This window comes from Momordica charantia (genome assembly GCF_013281855.1).
Source record: "Momordica charantia cultivar OHB3-1 chromosome 4 unlocalized genomic scaffold, Mcharantia_2.0 BLBB01000004.1, whole genome shotgun sequence".
NCBI lineage: Eukaryota > Viridiplantae > Streptophyta > Magnoliopsida > Cucurbitales > Cucurbitaceae > Momordica > Momordica charantia.
In genome coordinates, this window is record NW_028275162.1 from 27,098,817 (window position 1) to 27,119,813 (window position 20,997).

The window sequence follows — 20,997 nt, forward strand, 5'->3', positions numbered from 1 at the left end:
AATAACTTCTCTTTCTTTTTCTTGTGGCTCTGATGACCGCGGGCTCTGGCGGCACAAGGAATAATCTTCATTAGTTATAATTATTACCCTTTTATAAATAAATAAAGGATCTCTCAAAGATGCACTTCTATTCATTATAAAAGATGTACCAACTCGACGCTTTTGTTTGATTTGCCAAACATCATAATATCTAACACCTTTTCTCCTGTAGGTTTTCTTGAGCCTTTTTCCAGCCTTATGGTGATGGTCTAAGCAACTAAACACGTGAAGCCATGTACTCAGGTAGACTCGCACAGATTCTGCCTTAAAAGCAAAAGAGGACACGTCAAAATGTCTTTAATTTTGCTACTAAATGTCATTTTAAGAGAAGTTTGGCCACATGCACAAAAAGTAAGATTAAACAATCTCAAACAAACGTAGCAACTAGAATTGCCCTTACTAATGGATATCTCTCTTACAATGGAGTCAAATGCATTCAAAAGTAGGATGGTCTTTTTGGGTATTTTGGATGTGTTTTGGGGTGAGCAAAGCGACTCGAAAAATTGAGTCGATTGATCGAAACCAATCGAATCGAGGTCGGTCGATCAGTTTTCAGTGATTTTCGATCGGTAGTTGGCTCTAAAATTGACTAGTCGGTTGGTCGACGGTTGTAAACCTCTAAAATCCGATCTACAATGAAATAATATTAAAAAAAATATTTTTTTATTCTTTTACTTTAGTTTTAGGGTTTGAGTTTTCATTTATATCCTTCCCCACCTTCTTCGTTTTGCCTAGATGCCCAAACTCACAGGCTTACAGCTAGACAGCCCCTCCCCTCAGCCTCCTTCGCACTTTGTAGGCCGCAGTGCCACAACGAGCACGAGCAGTGTCGCAGCCCCCCTGCCTCCGGCTCTCCCTTATTTATTCCGTTCACATTGTCGTAACCCCCCTCTTCGGCCTTATTTCTTTTTTGTTGGTAGGTGTGTAGATTTTTTTCAAAAAAGATGCAGTTGATTTTCCAACAAAATCAATTGACCGAATTGATTGGTTGGTTCCGTGCAAAGAGACCTAAAAGGAAAGTCGGTTTCTTAAAATGGAAATTGGCTAGGTCGGTTTTCGGTGGCAGTTTTGGCTAAAAACTGACACGACCAACCGCTACCCACCCCTATGTGATCAAGTGTCTAAATTTTTTCTCACTTTGGGCAAACTAACTCATGCCTTGTTGAATGACAAAGATTGGACATGTAGTTTATTTATTCCAAAAGCACTTATAAATAATTGATATAATGAGTCATTATTATGACTATTTAACAACAACGAATGTGTAAACGATAAGAAGTTCCTTGTTTCTCATAAGAAGATCCTCATTCCTATTTCGAGGTACTCTTTGGTTGCATAAATATATGAATGCTGGAGACTTTCTCAATCTTAAAAAGAGCACTTGAATAGGCATAAATATATGAATGCTGGAGACAGTCCAACGACTGTTTAAAGGAAAAGTTGTGAAGATCTTAAAAGAAGAATTATAAGCACAAATCAATCTGAGTGGATTTTCACTAAGCAATTATGAGAGGTTCATCCCATAACAATCTTCTTAGAACTATGGTTGATGGTAATTAACTACGAGTCTTTCCTTTCTTTTAGTACAACAAGTAGGGTGAGAAATTCGAACTCATGATTTATTGATCAGAATTAGATATCCATTATTGCTGAGGAGCTTGTGTTTAGCTAATTAGAAGGTCTAACATAACTCTCATATACTCATTGAATTAATACCTCTAGATCTGACAATTTTTCCTTGAGTACAATTGAATCAGCCATATAACATATATATGTAATCAACTGTACAAATTATATTGATCATGATTCGAGCAGTGTAAATTATAGAATAGTTCGATTATTAATATAAAGAGCCAGAGTGATACAAATTAAAGTAACGTCAAGATTTAACAAAATACATAAGCCTCAAATGACGACACTTTTTTTTTAGCTTCGGCTTGTTTTTAGCAGAAGATATTCGTGGAAATGAGCCAAATGGCCAACTTTTTTGATGCCTGGAAAATTGGAATTCCATTACTTTTCCTTTTTGTTTTGGGTTAATCATTGGGGAGTAAGAAGGTAATGAAGACGAGACAGATTTATTGGGGATGGAGAAGTTGCTGAACAACGCGGACGATATCACTGAAATTCATTAGATTGTTGATGAAATTAAATCTGGAAAAAAATCGGTGGTCTCTGTCCTTTTCATCATAATGGAAGCAAATTCTTTGGCTCACATGGTTGATCGTCGGGCTTCGACAATAGGGATTTCTATTTGGCATGGGATTACGCAACTTTCTAGGTAGTTGAGGTGCCACTTCAACATTTAATTTTAGTCCGTTTAGTTCCTTTATGTGAAAAAAAAAAAATATTGAGGAGTGTGTAACTTGTCTTTGGTGCTTTGAAGTTTTGAGGCATTTAAGGAGCATATTATTTAAGATATAATGCATGAAAGTATGGCGAAGAAAATACTATGAAATGGATGCAAGTGCGAAGAGATTAGATATAGTAATCACTTTTTTTCAAGAGTCGTCTTAAACACTAATCTAGATGCAAAGAAAAATGCTTAATCTCCTGTGTTTTCAATTACTCACCCTAATAGTATTTTATATTGTTGCAGGTTAGTGCAATTTAGTCCAATTGTGTATTTATTTAATATTTTAGTAGTTTTAATTAGTTAGATTTTATTGTCATAGTTTGACCCCTCTTGTGACATATATTCAATTTTGCATCCCAGGAGTTTGATTTTTTACTGGTTGAGGCTGTTCTATTGGCTCTTATTTGTTAGGATTTTAATAAGTTTAGAGGAAAGATTTGAAGTTTTCAATTTGGTTAGGTGTGGAATTAATTGAAATTTTGGATAGTTTAATTTTTAATCTGTCTTCTTTTTCTCTGAGAAAAAATTCAATTACAAATTTAGTTCTTCTCTATTCAATCGTTGAAATATAAAGATTTTTTAATTACATTATTTTAAAATTTTGGATGGTTAACACTATTTAATGGATTAATATTGAAGTGACATGGTTATTAGATAAATTGTGATAGAGTGTTGGTGTGATACGGTTGAAAACTAAATATATGTAGCATGACACATTAACATTCTATCAACGATGTAATAGTAATAACTAAATTAATATAATGCGAATATAAATAATGAATTTATAATTAAATAAAAAAAATTAAGAATAAATTCTTACTTAGTTAATTTCCCCACTTCTAATATTCGGATTCTATCGCTAACCATGCGTTAACTATTGGAAATGCAATATTGATAAATTCCATGTAAGAAGATTGCATTTCATGATGGCTTTCATTATTATTAAACATATACTTGATTATTTCTCATAAAAGAAAAAAAACAAAATATACTTGATTAATCAAAATATAAAGTTAATTAATTAATCACTTTAATGATTCCAATAGTCCAATGTTCTCCTTTTGTTCGACCTAATCTCTACTTTTTTCTATTTTTATTTTTTATCTTTTTATATTTTTGCTTTTTAGGATGTAAGGGTCGCCCCTTTCTGATTTTTATTTTTTATTTTTAATAATTCTTATAATGCGATATGACTCATTCTTTAGTACTCACAACAAATTAACACGTTGCCAAAACTAAATATTAAAATATGAAAAAGTTATATTAAAGAAAATATTTTTTTTTTCGTATTAGTGATGAAAAAGATTTGTAATGCTAAGGTTACCGATAAATTTGAGTGTTTCGTCAATAAATTAAAATCATATAATATTCGAAGAAATAATTATTAAATGTTTCTATTTATTTCTTTACAAAAAGATAAACAAGAAAAAAAATAGCATATTGTATTTGTATATTTATTCACACTTTGTATAAACTAGCTAACGTTTTACTTGAAGATTAGTTCATCTACTGTCTTATCAAATTCCTTAACGAATCTTACTTTATTAAAAAAAAAAAAAAGAAAAGTGTGAGAATTTTGATATAGCAACACTTAAACAGCATTTTTTCTTTTTGAAATTTACTAAAGTAAGAATTTTACTTTTAAAGGTATTCTTTTATATACATCTAGAATAATATTTAATTTTTGAATGAGTTCCATTTTTTCTAATTAAAGGAAAAATCAATACAATTATTAGGCAAAGATAAAAATAATTTTCTCCAAAAAAAAACCTCTCTTAAAATAACAAAAAATTTGAAAATAATATGTTATCCTTTTTCTGTCAAATATATATATATAATATAAAATATAAATTTTATTTTAATCTCTGATTTCAAATTTTATTCGTTCCTATTTGTATTGCAAAATTTACATAAATTTTACTTGATATTATTTTGACTGATGTTATAATTCACAAACTACGTCTATTAAGTCTATTATTAGAAAAAAAAAATTACATAAATAACCTAAGATTTAACCAGATTGTAAAAAAAATGTTAATGATTCGAATAAATATTTATAAAAGAGTTAATAACTAAAGTAAAACACTTTAAAAAATAGAATAAAAATAAAGACGAAAGAAAAAAAAAGAATTTGAATCCAATCTCTAAATAATAACTTTGACATAAAGGAAAAAGGAACTTTATTATTCAAAGAAAAAGGAAAAAAGAAATTTTGTCTTGACCAAGGATGATTCTAGACAAAATATTTGAAAAAGAAATACACGACAAGTCCAATTATATCTGATTCTCATTTTTAAAAAAAATAGAAAAAAAAATTCTTCGCTTGGCTTTTCTAATTAAAAAATCTCAAAATATATATTCTTGTCTAGACTTTTTTTTCAATGGTTTCAGAATTCATATATTCAAACAAGATTTGTTGACAGATCTTTTTCCATCGATGTAATAGTCAATTTTGATTGAAAATGACAAAGCCTATTTATTAAGGGGCAAGCTTTTTGAAATAATTGATATTTAGAATAATGAGATATATTAAATTAATATTTTATTCTTATTCTTTGAAATCCTTGCACTTTCAATTATTATTTTTTTATCTTTAGTTTTAGATAAAAATTATTTTAGTTCTTCTTGTTAAACTCTCCTATCATATTTAAAGTTAATTCTGTGTGATATATTGTGTAAATTTATGTTCAAAGTCACGTGTATCCAAGTCTGAGTATCAAATTTCGGAAACGGACAACCTTAAAATTGTTGTTAAATGTAATAATAAAAGTTATAAGTTAAGAAACAAAAATAAGTATTATGAAAGTCAAGAATAAAATATTAAAATTATAAAAACTAAACACAATAAAGTTTCACAATAAAATTGAAATCTAAATTTATTTTCAAAGATGCTTGTGTTTGAAGACTTCAACATATGTACACTAGAATAGATTGACTACCGTACCTTAAAATATTTTAACATGTAACTAAAAATTAGAAAAAGGATAAATAAATATTGGGAATTTGTTATGGACAGCTAAAATATTTACCATATTTATAGAAACAATTTTTGGATATCAACATTAGCATAATTCAACTGTTTAAAATATATATCTTCACCATTACTCGAATAAAGTATATCTATATTGTATCAAATTGGAAAATACTTGACTCCTTAACCGTAATGACCTAATCTTATTCTCACCACCATTAAAAGATTGACAACTCATCAATTTTTTTTTATAAAAATCTCTATTTTTATCTTTCTCCTTCTTAGTTCCCAAACATTTAATGGTAGTGAGGGTAAGATTGCTCCTTAACGATAAAGACCAAATATTGTATATCATTGGTATATCAGGTCTATCGTCGTTATTTAATAACTCCATAGTCGTTAAGGATATATTGGACTTTTGCTCTCAAAATTTTGCTATTTTGACAAAATTGAAGGGTAGGTTGGTACTTTTACAAATTCATATTAATTTTTAACTACTTTTATAAGTAAACCTAAAACAATAATTAAGACCTTTTGAGTTCTCTAAAAATTTCTGTTTTTTTCTCTCGAACCACATGCAAAGAAAGTCTCTCCTTTGTCCCGAAATGGTGGATAGAACAGAACAACACGTGACTTTCTTTTCTAATCCTATTGGTGAAATATGGACCAAAGTCACAGGTCAAAAATGGGTTCCTAATTCAAATATAGTCGTTGAAAATAGCAGATAAATTCAACCAATAAGAGATAAAAGAAACCCAATAATTTTCAAGAAACTTGATTTTTGCTGGATATTTTGTCACAAATGGTGAAAATTTGGGCATTTGCAAGTTGCAGAGAGTCTACGGAGTAAAGATTTGAAGTAAAACTTAGTAGTTCAAGGAAAAATATTTTCTGTTCTGGCTTGGCTCAGCTTTATTTGACCAATGAATCCAAATTAGGGTTCTTAATCATGACGCAAGAAATACGTTTGGAACTTGAAAAATTAAATCAATACCAAAAAAGTTGTCAATACTGTTGAAATTTTATTAGGTGAAAAGTTGAAACAGAAGCCGGCTGGAAGAAGAAATTGAGTTAGAAAAGCAAAAATAGACATTTAATTCAATATATAATATAAGTTATTTGTTATATTATATAATAAATAACTTTGCTTTATAACAAAATATGAATAAATAAAATGTGGAAGTTAGAGATACGTTCTTATAAAATCGATAGATTGATTAAATAGTACAAATTAATTAACCAGTAGAACAAACATCAATGTTTAAGTTAATTATATTCTCCTAAAAAATGTTTAAGTTACTTATTGATGTAAATAAAAAAAATTCTACAAAATATTTTTTAAAAATGAATTAGTTACTATTATTATGTCCATTAGTAAATAATGATTTAAAAAGATCCAAATTTATAGTTACTTTCTAAGAACCTCTCTATTTTCACCACGCACATATATACATATTAAATCTGGATTAGATTGGTTACAATTTTGATGATAAAATATCTAGATATACCAAAATTTTTTAAACTAAATTTTAATTAGATTGCTTGCAATTATGATGTTGACAAAAATATCTAGATAGATTTTATCTCAAAGAAAAAAAAAATTCTAGATAGCTATCCATGAAACGAAATCAACTCTAACAGCTCATAAATAAACCTTAATTTTTTGTCACTTAAATTGTAATTTAATATAGTTTTTGTTAATGACATATCTCTTTACATTGGTTTTTGAAATCTTTGAAGTTACTCAAAGTTGGACCGGGGACTTTTTTTTATTCTTTTATTTTATATTATGAAAAATATAAGTAATTCCCCACCGGTTCAGTCCAACGCCGAGTAGTTATTTGATCAAGAAAATGATGAAGTCTCCAAAGAAATTCAGACATGATACTGCTGAATGAAGGAATCTGTAAAATAGGATTAGCACTCTGATGCAAATTAGTACTTATTTGATTTATACTCGAGAGAATATAGTTTCGCACACCTAGCGGAAGAGGCAGAGATCTCTATTCAAGTGTTGAGAAAACTTTTATTTCTTGTCGTTAACGGCTCTCCGACCACCTCGAGAATTGCAACGTGTTGTCTGAGATTCTGTTTAGTGCGTGTGCTTGTCGATGCTTTTCAAGATCAGTCGAGGAGTGAAAAATAGTTCGGCTTGACAAGCCATGATGTGTCTGTAATCTTCTGAAGATAAGGTTCATCCAATTATTCTCTTCATTTGAGTGAGTGATGATCCCTGATGTTGACACGTGGCAGACAATTAATTGACCTCCAAAAGACGTCTTTGAAGAGACAACATGTATAAAACTTTAATTTCCAAAGCAAATCTCCTTAAAAGATAGGTATTGTTAAGGACCCGCATAAAAAAGATAAGGACGTAACAAAGATTTATAATGTATATAGGCTACTCGATTTTGAAATTGTATGAACGCCCAACAAGCTCAAGCAAGCATCTAGGCCAAGATCGATGTGGAAAAAAAAACCTTACACCTCTTCATAAAGGGTTGAAAATCAGAAAATTTCAAGTCATGATTTTAGGATTTAAAAAGAAAAAAAAATGTAATGCAAGAGATTACATACTATTTTTTCCGAAGGGAGAATATATTACTATACTTAGATCTCTTTTGGAAAGACAACCTCCAGTTTATGTAGCTAGCTGAGTTGTCTCTTCCAGAGGTACTCGTAGTGAGAGAATTAAAATAACATTATTTAAAAAAAAAATACAAAGATATGTTTTATTGTATAGTGTTAATCTTAAAATAAAATTTAAAAATGTTGCAGAGTATATTATTGTCAATATCAAAAATTAGATCCTATACGTACAATTTAATAATGTGTTTCTTTGTGCTCTTATATTTTTTAAAAACTAGGACTATTTTTAGCCCACTTTAAAATATATATATATATATATATATATATATATTTGTAAATCACCTTTATTTAGTACTATTGGTTTGAGCCTTTTGACTCATTAAATTTTTTTTTTTGAGTTACTTTTGACTCATTAAATTACACTTTAATCTTCAAAGTCATTTTGATATCAAAGTCTTCATTTAATGCGATTCATTAAATGTCTACAAAGTTTTATGAAAAACTTCAATTATTTAGTCTCTTAAAAAACTTCAATTATTTAGAATAATAGGTCTTTCTTTAATTTTTTTTAATAACTCAAAATATATTTTGACTAATACTTTTTTTTCTAAAAGGATAGAAAATGCTTTTTAAAGATAACTCTAAATAACTTTTTTTTTCTTTTTAATTTTCATGATAATTTGGTGCCATAATGTGAAGAGGTAAAATAATATAACATAATAATACAACATTTGATGAATAAAACTTTATCCAAAGTTACAAACCAAATTAATATTATATTATTGTTTGGTAAGATGTCAAAACGAGTATAGCTGATCAATAATAATTGACATATATCTTCAATCAAGTGAACGTGAGTTCGATTCCTCATCCATATCTTACACTAAAAAAGGAAATAAATAAAAGAATTAAGTATACTGACGACTAAATTATATAAAACTATAATGAAATATTATAATTCGATCTTATTATCATTTTACTTCAAATCTTACTTTGTTTCATACTTCAAAAGTAATGTATATATATAATAATAATAATAATAACAATCGAACATCATATCTTGAATTTTCATGTTTTATTTGTTTTAGTCCCCAAATTAGTAAGTGTTTTATTATCTCAACCTTAAAATATCATGTTTTGATTTCCAAATTTTCAATAATATTTTTTTTAATTATTCAAATTTTTATTGTTAAGTTTTTTCATTAACTATTTGACAAGAATCTAAATCCTTTGAAAATCCATAACTTTACCTGGTAGTACACATGACTTTAGATATATGATACATGTGCATAGAGATCCAGAAAGAAAGATAAATAAACAAAAAGAAAAATATGTGAATGTATCAAATTTATCTCCTAAATAGTACTAACATAGGACGACATAAAGTTATCTTAAAAAAAAAACATAGAACGACATATTATTGCAAACACAAACATAGCTAAACTAGTTATAACCAAAGTTTTAAATACTTACGTTGCTAAAAATATAAAAGTCTTAATCTATAGAAATGAAATGTTGATGAAAATATTAATAAATAATCGATAACAAGATATATGTATTTGAAAAAAAACCATAAAAATCAAGAAACTCATAAAAAATATATAAATTAATAAATAATTAATATTTTTCTATTATCGAATAAGTTAATTTTTTTTTATTATTAATAGTATATGCATACAAGTGATGTATCGTTGATATATATCGTTTATAGTTCATTAATTTTTGGGACAAAAGTTTACTTTTTTTTTTGAAAGATCAAATGCTCAAACTAAAAAAAATCTATTATTATCATATATCAAAACCAACCTCTTTGAACACACCAATCCCCTTCACTTACAAGAAGTGGGCAAGTTTGGTATGAGTTTATTTTTTAAGCAAACTTGGACAAGACCCATTCCTGGTTACAAATTTCATCCCTTTTTCAAAAAGAAGAAAAAAAAAAATCAAATATATAATATTTAGAGAGAGAGATTGTCGGATGGAATAATTTAACAAAAGTAGGAGCGCAGTCACCAACATTGAAACACCTGTACAAGAAGAAAAACCTGTACACTGTAATGTAATACAAGGATGGTCAATTAGAAAATTGTTTTCTAAAGAAGAAAAAAAGTGGAATTTAATGAAAGGAAAGTGTACCCGCAAGTACATGATCTTCTTAGAGCGTCCGCTTCTATGCCACGCCAAAAAGCTGCCACCTTTATACAGCCTTCGGGCAGAGTGATTAAGAGAGAGAGACCCAAAATTTTGCCTTACCTTCCCTTCACTGCCCTTTTTGATATATAGAGAGAGAATCACCTACTACTCCTTCTCCCCTGTTTTCTTTCTTTTATTACCCTTTGGAGATATCTTTCTCCATTTCCATCTTCTCCAGTTTTTCATTTTTCTCAGCTGAAGCTTGAAGATGGGGGATAAGGATGAAGTTTTGGAAGCTGTTGTGAAGGAAGCTGTTGATTTGGTACCCTCAATCTGTTTCTTTCTATATGTTCTGTTTTTTTCTGATTGTTCTTTTTGAATTTCTTTTTGTTCTGTTTTCTTGTGGTTTTATGGAGCCAGTTGAATTTTGCAGGAGAACGTGCCGGTTGAAGAGGTTTTTCAGACCTTGAGGTGTAATACAAATGGTCTGACAGCAGAGGGGGCTCATGAGAGGTTGGCCATTTTTGGGTACAACAAGCTTGAAGAAAAAAAGGTCTTTCTCTTTTACTTGGTTCTAATTCTCTGTTCCTTGGAAGATGTATAGTGGAATCTTTTTAATTGGAGAGAGAGAGAGAGAGTAAATTCTATCATATGTTGGAATTTTGTGTAAATATTTAGCTTTGGTGAGTTTTATGTTGATTCTGTGATCTGTTTTGTTACAGGAGAGTAAGATTTTGAAGTTCTTGGGATTTATGTGGAACCCTCTTTCATGGGTTATGGAAGCTGCAGCTATAATGGCTATTGCTCTGGCCAATGGAGGGGTGAGTTTTTAGTATCTTGTCTAAAATAAGTATCTGGTTTTGGTTGTATTTTTGCTTTATTCATTATAGGAATGCAAATTTTTATGCTGACTTATGTTTCTATTTTCCCTTTCTGATCAACTAGTTTAGAGTTCTCTTAGAAATGAAGATGCAACTTCAGATTTCTCAATTAGTGAAAACAGGATATTAAATAATCTTTCTGAGTTTTTCCAATGTTGTTTAGTTTCTTAACGGATTTTTCGATTGCTGAGAAGTGAGAACGGTGTGTTTTGTAGGGAAAACCTCCAGATTGGCAAGATTTTGTTGGGATCATAACCTTGTTACTTATCAATTCAACTATAAGTTTTATTGAGGAGAACAATGCTGGAAATGCTGCAGCCGCTCTCATGGCTCGTCTTGCGCCAAAAGCTAAGGTTTTTACTATGTCCCATATATGCATGTGAAATCATGTTCATTGTTCATTTGGTAGTCAGTTCATCATATAAAAAGGTATTTTCATTTGAAGTGTTGTATATCTGTCAGTATCTTTATTATTTTCACTATTTTCAGGTTCTTAGAGATGGAAAGTGGATTGAGGAGGAAGCATCAGTTCTTGTTCCTGGTGATATAATCAGCGTTAAGCTTGGTGACATTATTCCTGCTGATGCTTGTCTCCTTGAAGGTGATCCGCTAAAGATCGATCAAGTAATGTTATAACCATTTCTAGTCTCCTCTTTCTTTCCTTGTCTTCTGGAAACTGTTGATATGATCTTTATTGTTTTTGAGATGACTTACTCGAGCGTCCTGGTCGAGTTTGCAGTCTGCTCTCACAGGTGAGTCACTTCCTGTGACTAAAGGCCCTGGCGACAGTGTCTATTCGGGTTCGACATGCAAACAGGGAGAAATTGAAGCGGTTGTTATTGCTACCGGTGTTCATACATTCTTTGGCAAAGCTGCTCATCTTGTGGACTCCACGAATCAAGTGGGTCACTTCCAAAAGGTAATAGAAGAGTATGAAGGTTCATAATTCATATGGACTTCAATTTAGCAGGAGCGGAAGTGTACATCAAGGCATTCCACTTATGAAGTCCCTAGAAGTTAATTGTTTGATAAATTTTGAATGCAAATATCTTGCCATTATATCAGTGTTGCTAACAGTTGTTCTCTTGTTAATTAGGTCTTGACTGCTATTGGAAATTTCTGCATATGTTCCATTGCTGTGGGCATGATAGTGGAGATTATTGTTATGTACCCAATCCAACATCGGGCGTACCGTCCAGGGATTGACAATCTCCTAGTTCTTCTCATTGGAGGAATTCCTATTGCAATGCCAACAGTTTTGTCGGTCACGATGGCGATTGGATCACATCGCCTAGCTCAGCAGGTAGGTAATTCTAGATGTAAAATGCTTGTTGCTATATGCTTACCTGAATTCGACCACTATCGATGAGCATCAACTTATCTTGATTTGCTCAGGGAGCTATCACTAAACGAATGACTGCAATAGAAGAAATGGCTGGAATGGACGTGCTTTGTAGCGACAAGACAGGAACACTGACCTTAAATAAGCTTACTGTTGACAAGACTCTAATAGAGGTTATTTGAAGATTCCAAAATTCCTGTTTACCTTTTGTCATGCATCGACATTGATTCTTCTAGTTTACTGTCCTAACTCTCTAATGTTTTTTTTCGATAGGTTTTCGCCAAGGGAGTGGATCCAGATACTGTTGTTCTCATGGCAGCTCAAGCCTCCCGAATTGAAAATCAAGATGCAATAGACACTGCTATAGTAGGGATGTTAAGTGATCCAAAGGAGGTATGTTCAAATGATTGTTTCTCCCCATACAATAAAATCAGTGAATACGTTGACTAGAAGATTTATAAACTAGAATTTCTCTTTTTGTTTTCAACAATGATGAAAAAAGGCACGAGCTGGCATTCAAGAGGTTCACTTCCTTCCGTTCAATCCAACCGACAAGCGCACTGCCCTGACATACATTGATAGTGATGGTAAAATGCATAGGGTCAGCAAAGGTGCTCCAGAGCAGGTATGGTATCATACAACTACATTCCGTTTCTTCATTGTTTTCGGGATGCTAATTGTCAAAACTACTCTGTCATCTCAACATTAGATCTTGCATCTCGCACACAACAAATCAGAGATAGAAAGAAGAGTTCACGCTGTAATCGATAAGTTTGCAGAGCGAGGATTACGTTCTCTTGCAGTGGCATACCAAGTAACTATCATGCTTCCAGTTGTTTCTTGATTCTGCTTTCGGTACATTTGAACTCGTTATCGGTTCAGTACTTTCTCACTGCACCATTACCACGCTTTGCAGGAAGTTCCTGAAGGAAGGAAGGAGAGTCATGGAGGGCCATGGCAATTCATCGGCCTAATGCCGCTGTTCGACCCACCTAGACATGATAGTGCAGAGACAATTAGGAGGGCTTTGAATCTTGGTGTAAATGTTAAAATGATTACAGGTCCAGTTTTTAGATATCTAATACTAAATTAGTAACTAATTTCCTTCACCAAAGCACACTTGTGTATTTTGAAAATATATAGCACTAATTTGTTAAATTTGTAGAGTTTCCAGTTCATATTTTACTTCTAATCTGCTACAAGTTTATCTTGAACTGAACTTGCTTTTAATTTCTTCATCGTTTTAGGTGATCAACTGGCTATAGGAAAGGAAACCGGACGTCGGCTCGGGATGGGAACAAATATGTATCCTTCGTCTGCATTATTAGGACAAAACAAAGATGAATCCATTGCTGGGTTGCCTGTTGATGACTTAATTGAAAAGGCTGATGGATTTGCTGGTGTATTTCCTGGTAATATGTTTCAAAGTTTATCATACTTAGGACCTATAATGGTTGAATACAAACATAAGTTACTTCTAATGTTTTGTCATTCAGAATGTTATCAGCCATCAGTATTTGCTCGACTTAAATGCTTGTTACATGTTACAGAGCACAAATATGAGATTGTGAAACGTTTACAAGCTCGAAAACATATATGTGGAATGACTGGAGATGGTGTAAATGATGCTCCTGCTCTTAAAAAGGCCGATATTGGCATAGCAGTTGCAGATGCAACCGATGCAGCTCGTAGTGCTTCGGACATTGTTCTTACAGAGCCTGGTCTTAGTGTTATTATTAGTGCTGTTCTAACCAGCAGAGCCATCTTCCAGAGGATGAAAAATTACACGGCAGGCGCCTGATTTCTCAGCTTATTCCATTTATGCTCTTTTAGATTTATATTCTTCCTTTAACCATTCACCTTATCAATTTACTGTTGCAGATTTATGCAGTTTCGATTACGATTCGTATTGTGGTAAGTTCAAAATCTTAGTGTCAAGAACATGAATATAAACCATCCTTTTATCACCCTACTTATTAATGTGTCATCTCAATTTTTTGGTTCTTTTTCTTGGACAGCTTGGATTCATGTTACTGGCTCTTATATATCAATTTGACTTCCCACCTTTTATGGTTCTGATCATTGCCATCCTTAATGATGGTTTGTATTTGGCTCCTAAACTTCATGATATTAGATTTTCTTTTTGTTCATAAACTGATAAAATCATGATAACTCGTTTTTCTAGCGTTCTTCACTTACCATTATATGGTCTGCTTGCCAATGCCAGGTACCATAATGACAATATCAAAGGATAGAGTGAAACCATCTCCTCTGCCAGATAGCTGGAAGCTGGCTGAGATCTTTGGAACTGGAATTATACTTGGAGGTTATTTGGCTATGATGACTGTTATTTTCTTCTGGGCGGCTTACAGAACCGACTTCTTTCCAGTGAGTTTAGTAATTTTGACAAAATAATGGAAATCAACACATTTAGAAGTAGAGATAAGAGAAGAACACATACCTTCTTATTTCCCAGTTTTCGGTTGTCGAAAATATTTTATTCTAGCTTCAAGATGATGATGTTATACTCTTGGTGTCCACAGACCTGCTAAGAATAAAAATGAAGCACCATAAAGTTAACGGTTTCCTTGATTTGCTTTGTTTTTTCTGCTTTATGTAGGACTTGTGTCTAATCTTGTTTTTTGATAACTTCTCAAACATGACATATCTAGAACAACAATGCTCTTAACCTTTCAACCATTCAAACTGATCTTCCTATCCAATTTTCAGCGTACATTTGGGGTTTCCAGCCTTCAAAAGAAGGATGAGGATGACTTCAGAAAGCTTGCCTCGGCAATATACCTGCAAGTGAGTACAATTAGTCAGGCCCTCATTTTTGTGACACGATCTCGGAGTTGGTCATTTGTGGAGCGTCCTGGCCTGTTGTTGGTTGCAGCTTTTGTTATTGCTCAGCTGGTGAGTGAACCGTTAGATTCTGGCCACATCTCGACTTCTTTTTTCTATATTACTGATCCATCGATCGTCATCATAAATGAACAGATTGCTACACTGATTGCTGTCTACGCAAACTGGAGTTTTGCTGCAATAGAAGGAATTGGCTGGGGCTGGGCTGGTGTGGTTTGGCTTTACAACCTCATCTTTTATTTCCCACTTGATTTTATCAAGTTTGCAATCAGATATGCCATAAGTGGTAGGGCATGGGACCTTGTCATTGAACAAAGGGTATGATGCCTTTTCACTGCTTGAACAGCATAAGCTCGAATTGAGCTCCTCACTTTCTCTGATTCTGAGTTTATTTCTCCTACAGATTGCCTTTACAAGGAAGAAGGATTTCGGGAAGGAAGAGCGTGAGCTCAAATGGGCACATGCGCAAAGGACACTCCATGGGCTGCAGCCACCGGAAGCTAAGATGTTTTCCGAGCGCACAGCTTATACAGAACTCAACCAAATGGCCGAAGAAGCTAAACGACGAGCTGAGATTGCCAGGTAAAATCAAATGAATTTGAAATCTTTGGAAATCACAAAACATTAGTTCTACCACTTTGAAAAATATCCCAGGGCTAAAAGTGAACTGACATGAATCACAAGTCTGTATATGAGAGAACATTGTATTATCTTTTCAGTCTAATCCTGCAGCTTCCATAAACATGCTATTCGTGCTCCTTAATCACTTGAAATGAAGGAATAGATGCAACTGACTTTATATTGGTTATGTACCTTGGCTCGATGCAGGCTGAGAGAGCTGCACACATTGAAAGGCCACGTCGAGTCGGTGGTGAGGCTGAAGGGTCTCGATATCAACACAATTCAGCAATCATACACAGTATAGAGAACATAGGCTTTTATATCTGCATAATATAGTGTTACCAATCACAAAAAGGAGATCCCATATTTCTCATCTGATGTATAAAAGACTTTACGAACATATTAGCAATATTATATCAAAGTGATCTCAAATGTGTTGAATGAACGTTTGTGATGATCATCACTGGTTCCATTTCTCCATGTAGCTCCATAATCGTTCCATTAGTGATTCAAATGTTGAAAATACAAGGAAAAATGTGAGAATGCTCCATCCAACATCGTTTTAATTTTTTCACCGTGAGTTGGTCTATTGGTAAGAAAGGTCATAAACACTGACAAATCATGAGTTGACCTAAATCATCTATTTAGAATTTAATATTCTGAGTTAACATGTGACAAATTTTAAGTTACCTTAACTAAATGTAGACGATTGTCAGATAAGAATTTAATATTCTGAGTTACCATGAAACTAAATATATATGATTATCAGATACTGATCGATTGTTCGGTGCTGGTCAATATCAAAGAAGAAAATGAAAAAATTCTGGAAGAAATTTCTTTTTGCCAGAACTGTATTAGCTTTTTGGAGAAACTATCAACTCTTTATTAAAGAACATCAGATAACAGCTCGACGTATTACAGCCTGCAAAATGATGAACATAAATAACCCCATTGTAGATTATTAATCTCTAACGTATTGGCCAGATTCCTTTTCAAGGAAATGGTACAGTATATCTATCCAATCAGCGCTCAAAGAAATGGCACCGGAACACCGTGGTTCTTGTTTACAATAGTCATGGCCATATAACGGGTGCCCATTCCGATGGGTGCCTCTTCGTCAGGCCCCTCCCAGAAGGGTGCCTCACCTTCGCCAACCAAACGCCAGTAACCAGTCCTCAGAGACTCGGCCTGCTCATCTGTGCAATTTCCTAGCAGTGCCTCAACTCGAAAGTTGATGCCGAGGGAACCCAGAAACTGAGACTGAGTCATTGGGCCGTATACAGCGATATCTCCTGTGGGAAAGAAATATCATATCAATCTGATTCTCTAATTTTCCCTTCAGAGAGAATCAATATAGAAAAGGGAAAATAAAAGAGCAACGAAAACCAACAAACTAGGATTTTTACATCCCATCCCAGAAATGGAGTAAGAATCTTTAGGGGAAGAGCACTGTACTAATTTTAAGTTGAATAGAGTGTTAATCACCATTAAGATTAAGTTAAAAGTTAAAGTTGATAGATTACGATAAATTTAATAACTTGCACTAAGATCTGTCTAAGATAAGCACCTGAAACTTCCTCGGCACCATGCCGTATTGAAGGAAAATCAACATATGCACTAAGATCAGCAGAACCAGGATTGTCCAAGATGTTAACGAACTTGTGTTTTCGAATTGCCTGCAAAAGTTCATAGGGTATCAATCTATTTTAAGTTATTAATGCATTGTTGTATATTTAACAAAATTAAAGCCTCCAATCAGATAACAGTCATCACGAACAGCCACCATGAGTGTTCGCCTAGCAGGAAAATCATCTAAAGTAAAAGAAAACTCGCAACTGACAACCACTATGTTCCAAACCTGCAGGCTATCTGAGACGACTCCATTGAGGCCATAATCAATAATTAGAGCACCACCTCCATCAGAGCTTATTCTCTCAGCAATAGTTTGAGTCAGCTCAATTGCTTTGGGGCAAATCTCGATCTGATTAAGCTTAGCGATCTCATCACTTGAAGACCACTTGCAGCGTTTCATCAAATAGAGAGTTGCAGGTGTTGGTTGGGGAGATAGAACAAATTTAAACCTATATGAGATGGATAAAAAGTTATCAAATAAATAAGATCAGATTTGCAAAGAGACTAATCACAAAACTAAACTATTAACCCTTACGTTGAATCTTCTGCTAAATCTACCATTTTTTCACACCAGCCACGAGGAGTCCTCTAGACAGAATGAAATATCCAGTTCAAGATCAAATTTTTAAAAAAAAATGTAGAGGCATTTTCTTCACCGACAGTGAACGATTTAAGAGACTTGAGTACAGAACAAATGGAGATACCTATGATAAGTGATCTATCAGGAGGTATCTGCAACTTCATGTGTTGTCGTCTATTCATTTACTCAGAAAATAGATAAGAAATTTTGATTATAAGTTTGTCTACAGATTGAGGAAACCTATGCAGGGTCCTTATAAGTTATTGAATAAGGAATATAAGTCATTGAGGAAGCTCCAAAGGTTCAAATTAGTCAAGCAAATGTTGAAATCCAACGCTGTTATATTTAGTTGCTTTGAAATTGTATCTTGATGTCAATTTATTCATAAAGAATACAATATACGTTCATATCATAAGAATTGGGATAAGGGATTTGAACCTGAAATTGATGTACTGGCAGAGCATCGTAAAACTCATGAGCAATAAGTATTGTTGGCACTGGAAAAGAGATAAGCAACAGAGGAAGGAAAAAAGTAGTGAGATTACTAACAATTAAAAGAGTAAATTATAGGTGACTATTTAATGTTTAAGACTAAAGATGAATCCAGCTGTTCATCATCCTAATATTCATTTCTTGAGCGATAGGAAAATGCAGATACGATAACATATCTACTCCACGCAAAAACAAAGTAAGTAGCTTTCCATTTATTGTTTTATCTATAGTAAGATGGTTGCAACTGAAGATCTTATGAGATGATAATGATATAAAAAGTAGGGGAAATTCGTTTCAGCAAGCTATTAGAAAAAGCAAGAAGCACTAAATAAAATTCTCTTGAAAATTGGAATGTGATTTGTATAGGCCTTGCTTACTATGAGATCAAGATTGTTGAACTCGAATCGAGTTACATCATAATTGCAGAATAAGGATACTGAAGGAAAATAGAGGCAGCAGAGAAGAGGAACTAAGATAGGGGGCTAAGATTTACTATTTAACATGGAATAAGTAAAGAAGATAGATACATACATCCGGAGGGGACCTGCTCCAATGTGGAATGCCATGACACAGGAGTTCCAGCCAATGTGCTAACACTGATTTTCTCAACACCATCACCTGTACTATCTTCATCTCTACATTTCATGTTAGAGTGCTGAAGCTTCCGTAATGCTGGACTACACTCTACAAAGTGTACATGCAATGACTCGGTGAAGTTCTTAAGTTTGGAAGCACCCTGCATTTTAACAAAGGTGCTTTATTGATTATAGAAACCTAAAATAGATTCCTTGATACTAATTATCTTCTAAAAAAAGGAATCATATTATAAATTAATTTAAGAAGTATCTGTATGATTCTTACACGTAGTAGATCAGCCATCAGAGTTCCTCTTCCTGGACCCAACTCTACTAGATTCACCTTAGCTGGTCGTCCCATTTGCTCCCAAAGACACATGGCCCAGACACCAACCATCTGACATTGGCAAGTAGCAATGAAAAGACATTCATATGCAACAACAAATCTCAAAGAAGGATAGGATTTTTAATATTTTTTTGTGTATGACTCAGCAAAATTCACTAATGGTGGAAGAGGAATGATGATATTGAGAAGCCAAAGGTGCAGGTGAATTACCTCGCCAAACATCTGGCTCACTTCAGGAGATGTTATAAAATCACCTTCTGCCCCAAAAACATCACGATTAATATAAAATCCAGCTTTAGGATTTGTCAAAACCTCTTCCATATACTCAGCTATTGAAATTGGTCCTCCACGAAACTGCCATATAAACAAGAAAGAATTTACGTCATGCAATAAAAAATTATTTAAATAAGCTTCTTATTCTTTAAAAACTAAAATCAGTGAGGCAAATTACATGATCACATTAAATCCTGGAGTTCACATTCTATCAAATTCCCATACAAATGTTCAGTGCCACCGCAAAAATTATAAAAATGCTGAAAATCCACAAAGATTAGCCAAGGAATTCAGCACTGATCAGACTAACACACTCATCCTTCCATGAGTGTTACAAATTACTCAAAGAAAGCCCCCTTTAGTTGGCATGAAACTGAAAGATAGAATTCATAATGGTGTCTTAAAATTAAATCACTGAATAAATCGTCCCACAAAAAAAGGAACTAGAAATTGCTTCATAAAGCAGCATCGTAAACAAATAAGGACTTACAGAGGCATTTTTACAAACACCCCATCTACAATTCCAGACCAAAAGAAACTCATGGAGAAAAAAGAAAAATAAAACCTTAATAATGCCTTTGAGATGCTTGATAAGCTCAGAGTCCGAAGAAGGCTCGTGAGAGTGCTCTGCCATTCACAACCCAAAAGACCTTCTCATTCATCTCGACATGTAAAAGCAATACGTAAGCAAATGAGATTGGTAGAGGTGGTACCAGGTGGGTTACATAACCCAGAGCGATCGATGGAAACTGTGGTCGAGGGTTCAGAAGAGAGAGATCGATTAAAGACGTCTTCATCTTCCAAGTGCCGAACAACATTGCCGTCTGGGATTTGGGACGAAGAAGAAGAAGAAAAAAGAGAGCTTTGACGATGAATAAAAGCAGTAGCGGGAGCGAAAATGGGCGTGGCACAGTAGTGGGCATCGGCTGCAAGGCGGCGAGCGAGAGCGCGCGAGAGTAGTTGCCTCAGCATCCTGCAGAGCAACAGAGCGAAGCAATGGCCACTGGGTCTCCTGGATTTGACTTCTAGAGAAGATTAGTCCCTCAACTTTAAACAATTTTAATTACCATCTATGGACTCTTAAATTATACACACATAATAGATAAATTTTGTCTGTTTGACCCAAACGACGAAATTTTACTAGATATCAAGGTCAATTAAACCCAAGTCATATTTCATATTTTTTCAGTACCACAAAATAGTCCCGTGATTTTTAGAGAAGGGATCACACTGATCAAGTCCGACAACTATTTTACAAAAATACAGGTCTCTACAAAATCATAAGTCCGACAACTATTTTAC

General features: G+C 33.2%; 2 protein-coding genes across 3 annotated transcripts; one reads left to right on the top strand and one right to left on the bottom strand.

Moving 5' to 3' along the window:
• The first annotated feature begins 10,159 nt into the window (after nt 1–10,159).
• LOC111006333 (plasma membrane ATPase 3) lies at nt 10,160–16,242 on the top strand. Of its 2 annotated transcripts, XM_022278205.2 has the most exons (21): nt 10,163–10,410; nt 10,522–10,641; nt 10,811–10,909; nt 11,185–11,322; nt 11,459–11,593; nt 11,709–11,888; nt 12,066–12,272; nt 12,365–12,484; nt 12,585–12,704; nt 12,814–12,936; nt 13,021–13,125; nt 13,228–13,372; nt 13,559–13,723; nt 13,862–14,100; nt 14,193–14,225; nt 14,330–14,411; nt 14,539–14,699; nt 15,042–15,227; nt 15,312–15,494; nt 15,580–15,758; nt 16,005–16,242. In XM_022278205.2, exons 1-21 carry the CDS (start codon nt 10,357–10,359, stop codon nt 16,099–16,101), a joined length of 2,871 nt encoding a protein of 956 aa, XP_022133897.1. In that variant the 5' UTR covers nt 10,163–10,356; the 3' UTR covers nt 16,102–16,242. The 2 variants fall into 2 exon arrangements, with proteins under 2 accessions (XP_022133896.1, XP_022133897.1); XM_022278204.2 differs by having other exon boundaries at nt 10,160–10,410; nt 13,559–14,100.
• A 368-nt stretch (nt 16,243–16,610) lies between these two features.
• On the bottom strand, nt 16,611–20,740 carry LOC111006757 (NADH dehydrogenase ubiquinone complex I, assembly factor-like protein (DUF185)). Its single transcript, XM_022278847.2, has 10 exons — nt 20,409–20,740; nt 20,261–20,322; nt 19,633–19,776; nt 19,363–19,473; nt 19,033–19,237; nt 18,448–18,506; nt 17,965–18,017; nt 17,656–17,878; nt 17,365–17,473; nt 16,611–17,089 (listed from the first exon to the last, which is right to left on the bottom strand). Exons 1-10 carry the CDS (start codon nt 20,665–20,667, stop codon nt 16,827–16,829), a joined length of 1,488 nt encoding a protein of 495 aa, XP_022134539.1. The 5' UTR covers nt 20,668–20,740; the 3' UTR covers nt 16,611–16,826.
• Nucleotides 20,741–20,997: the final 257 nt, after the last annotated feature.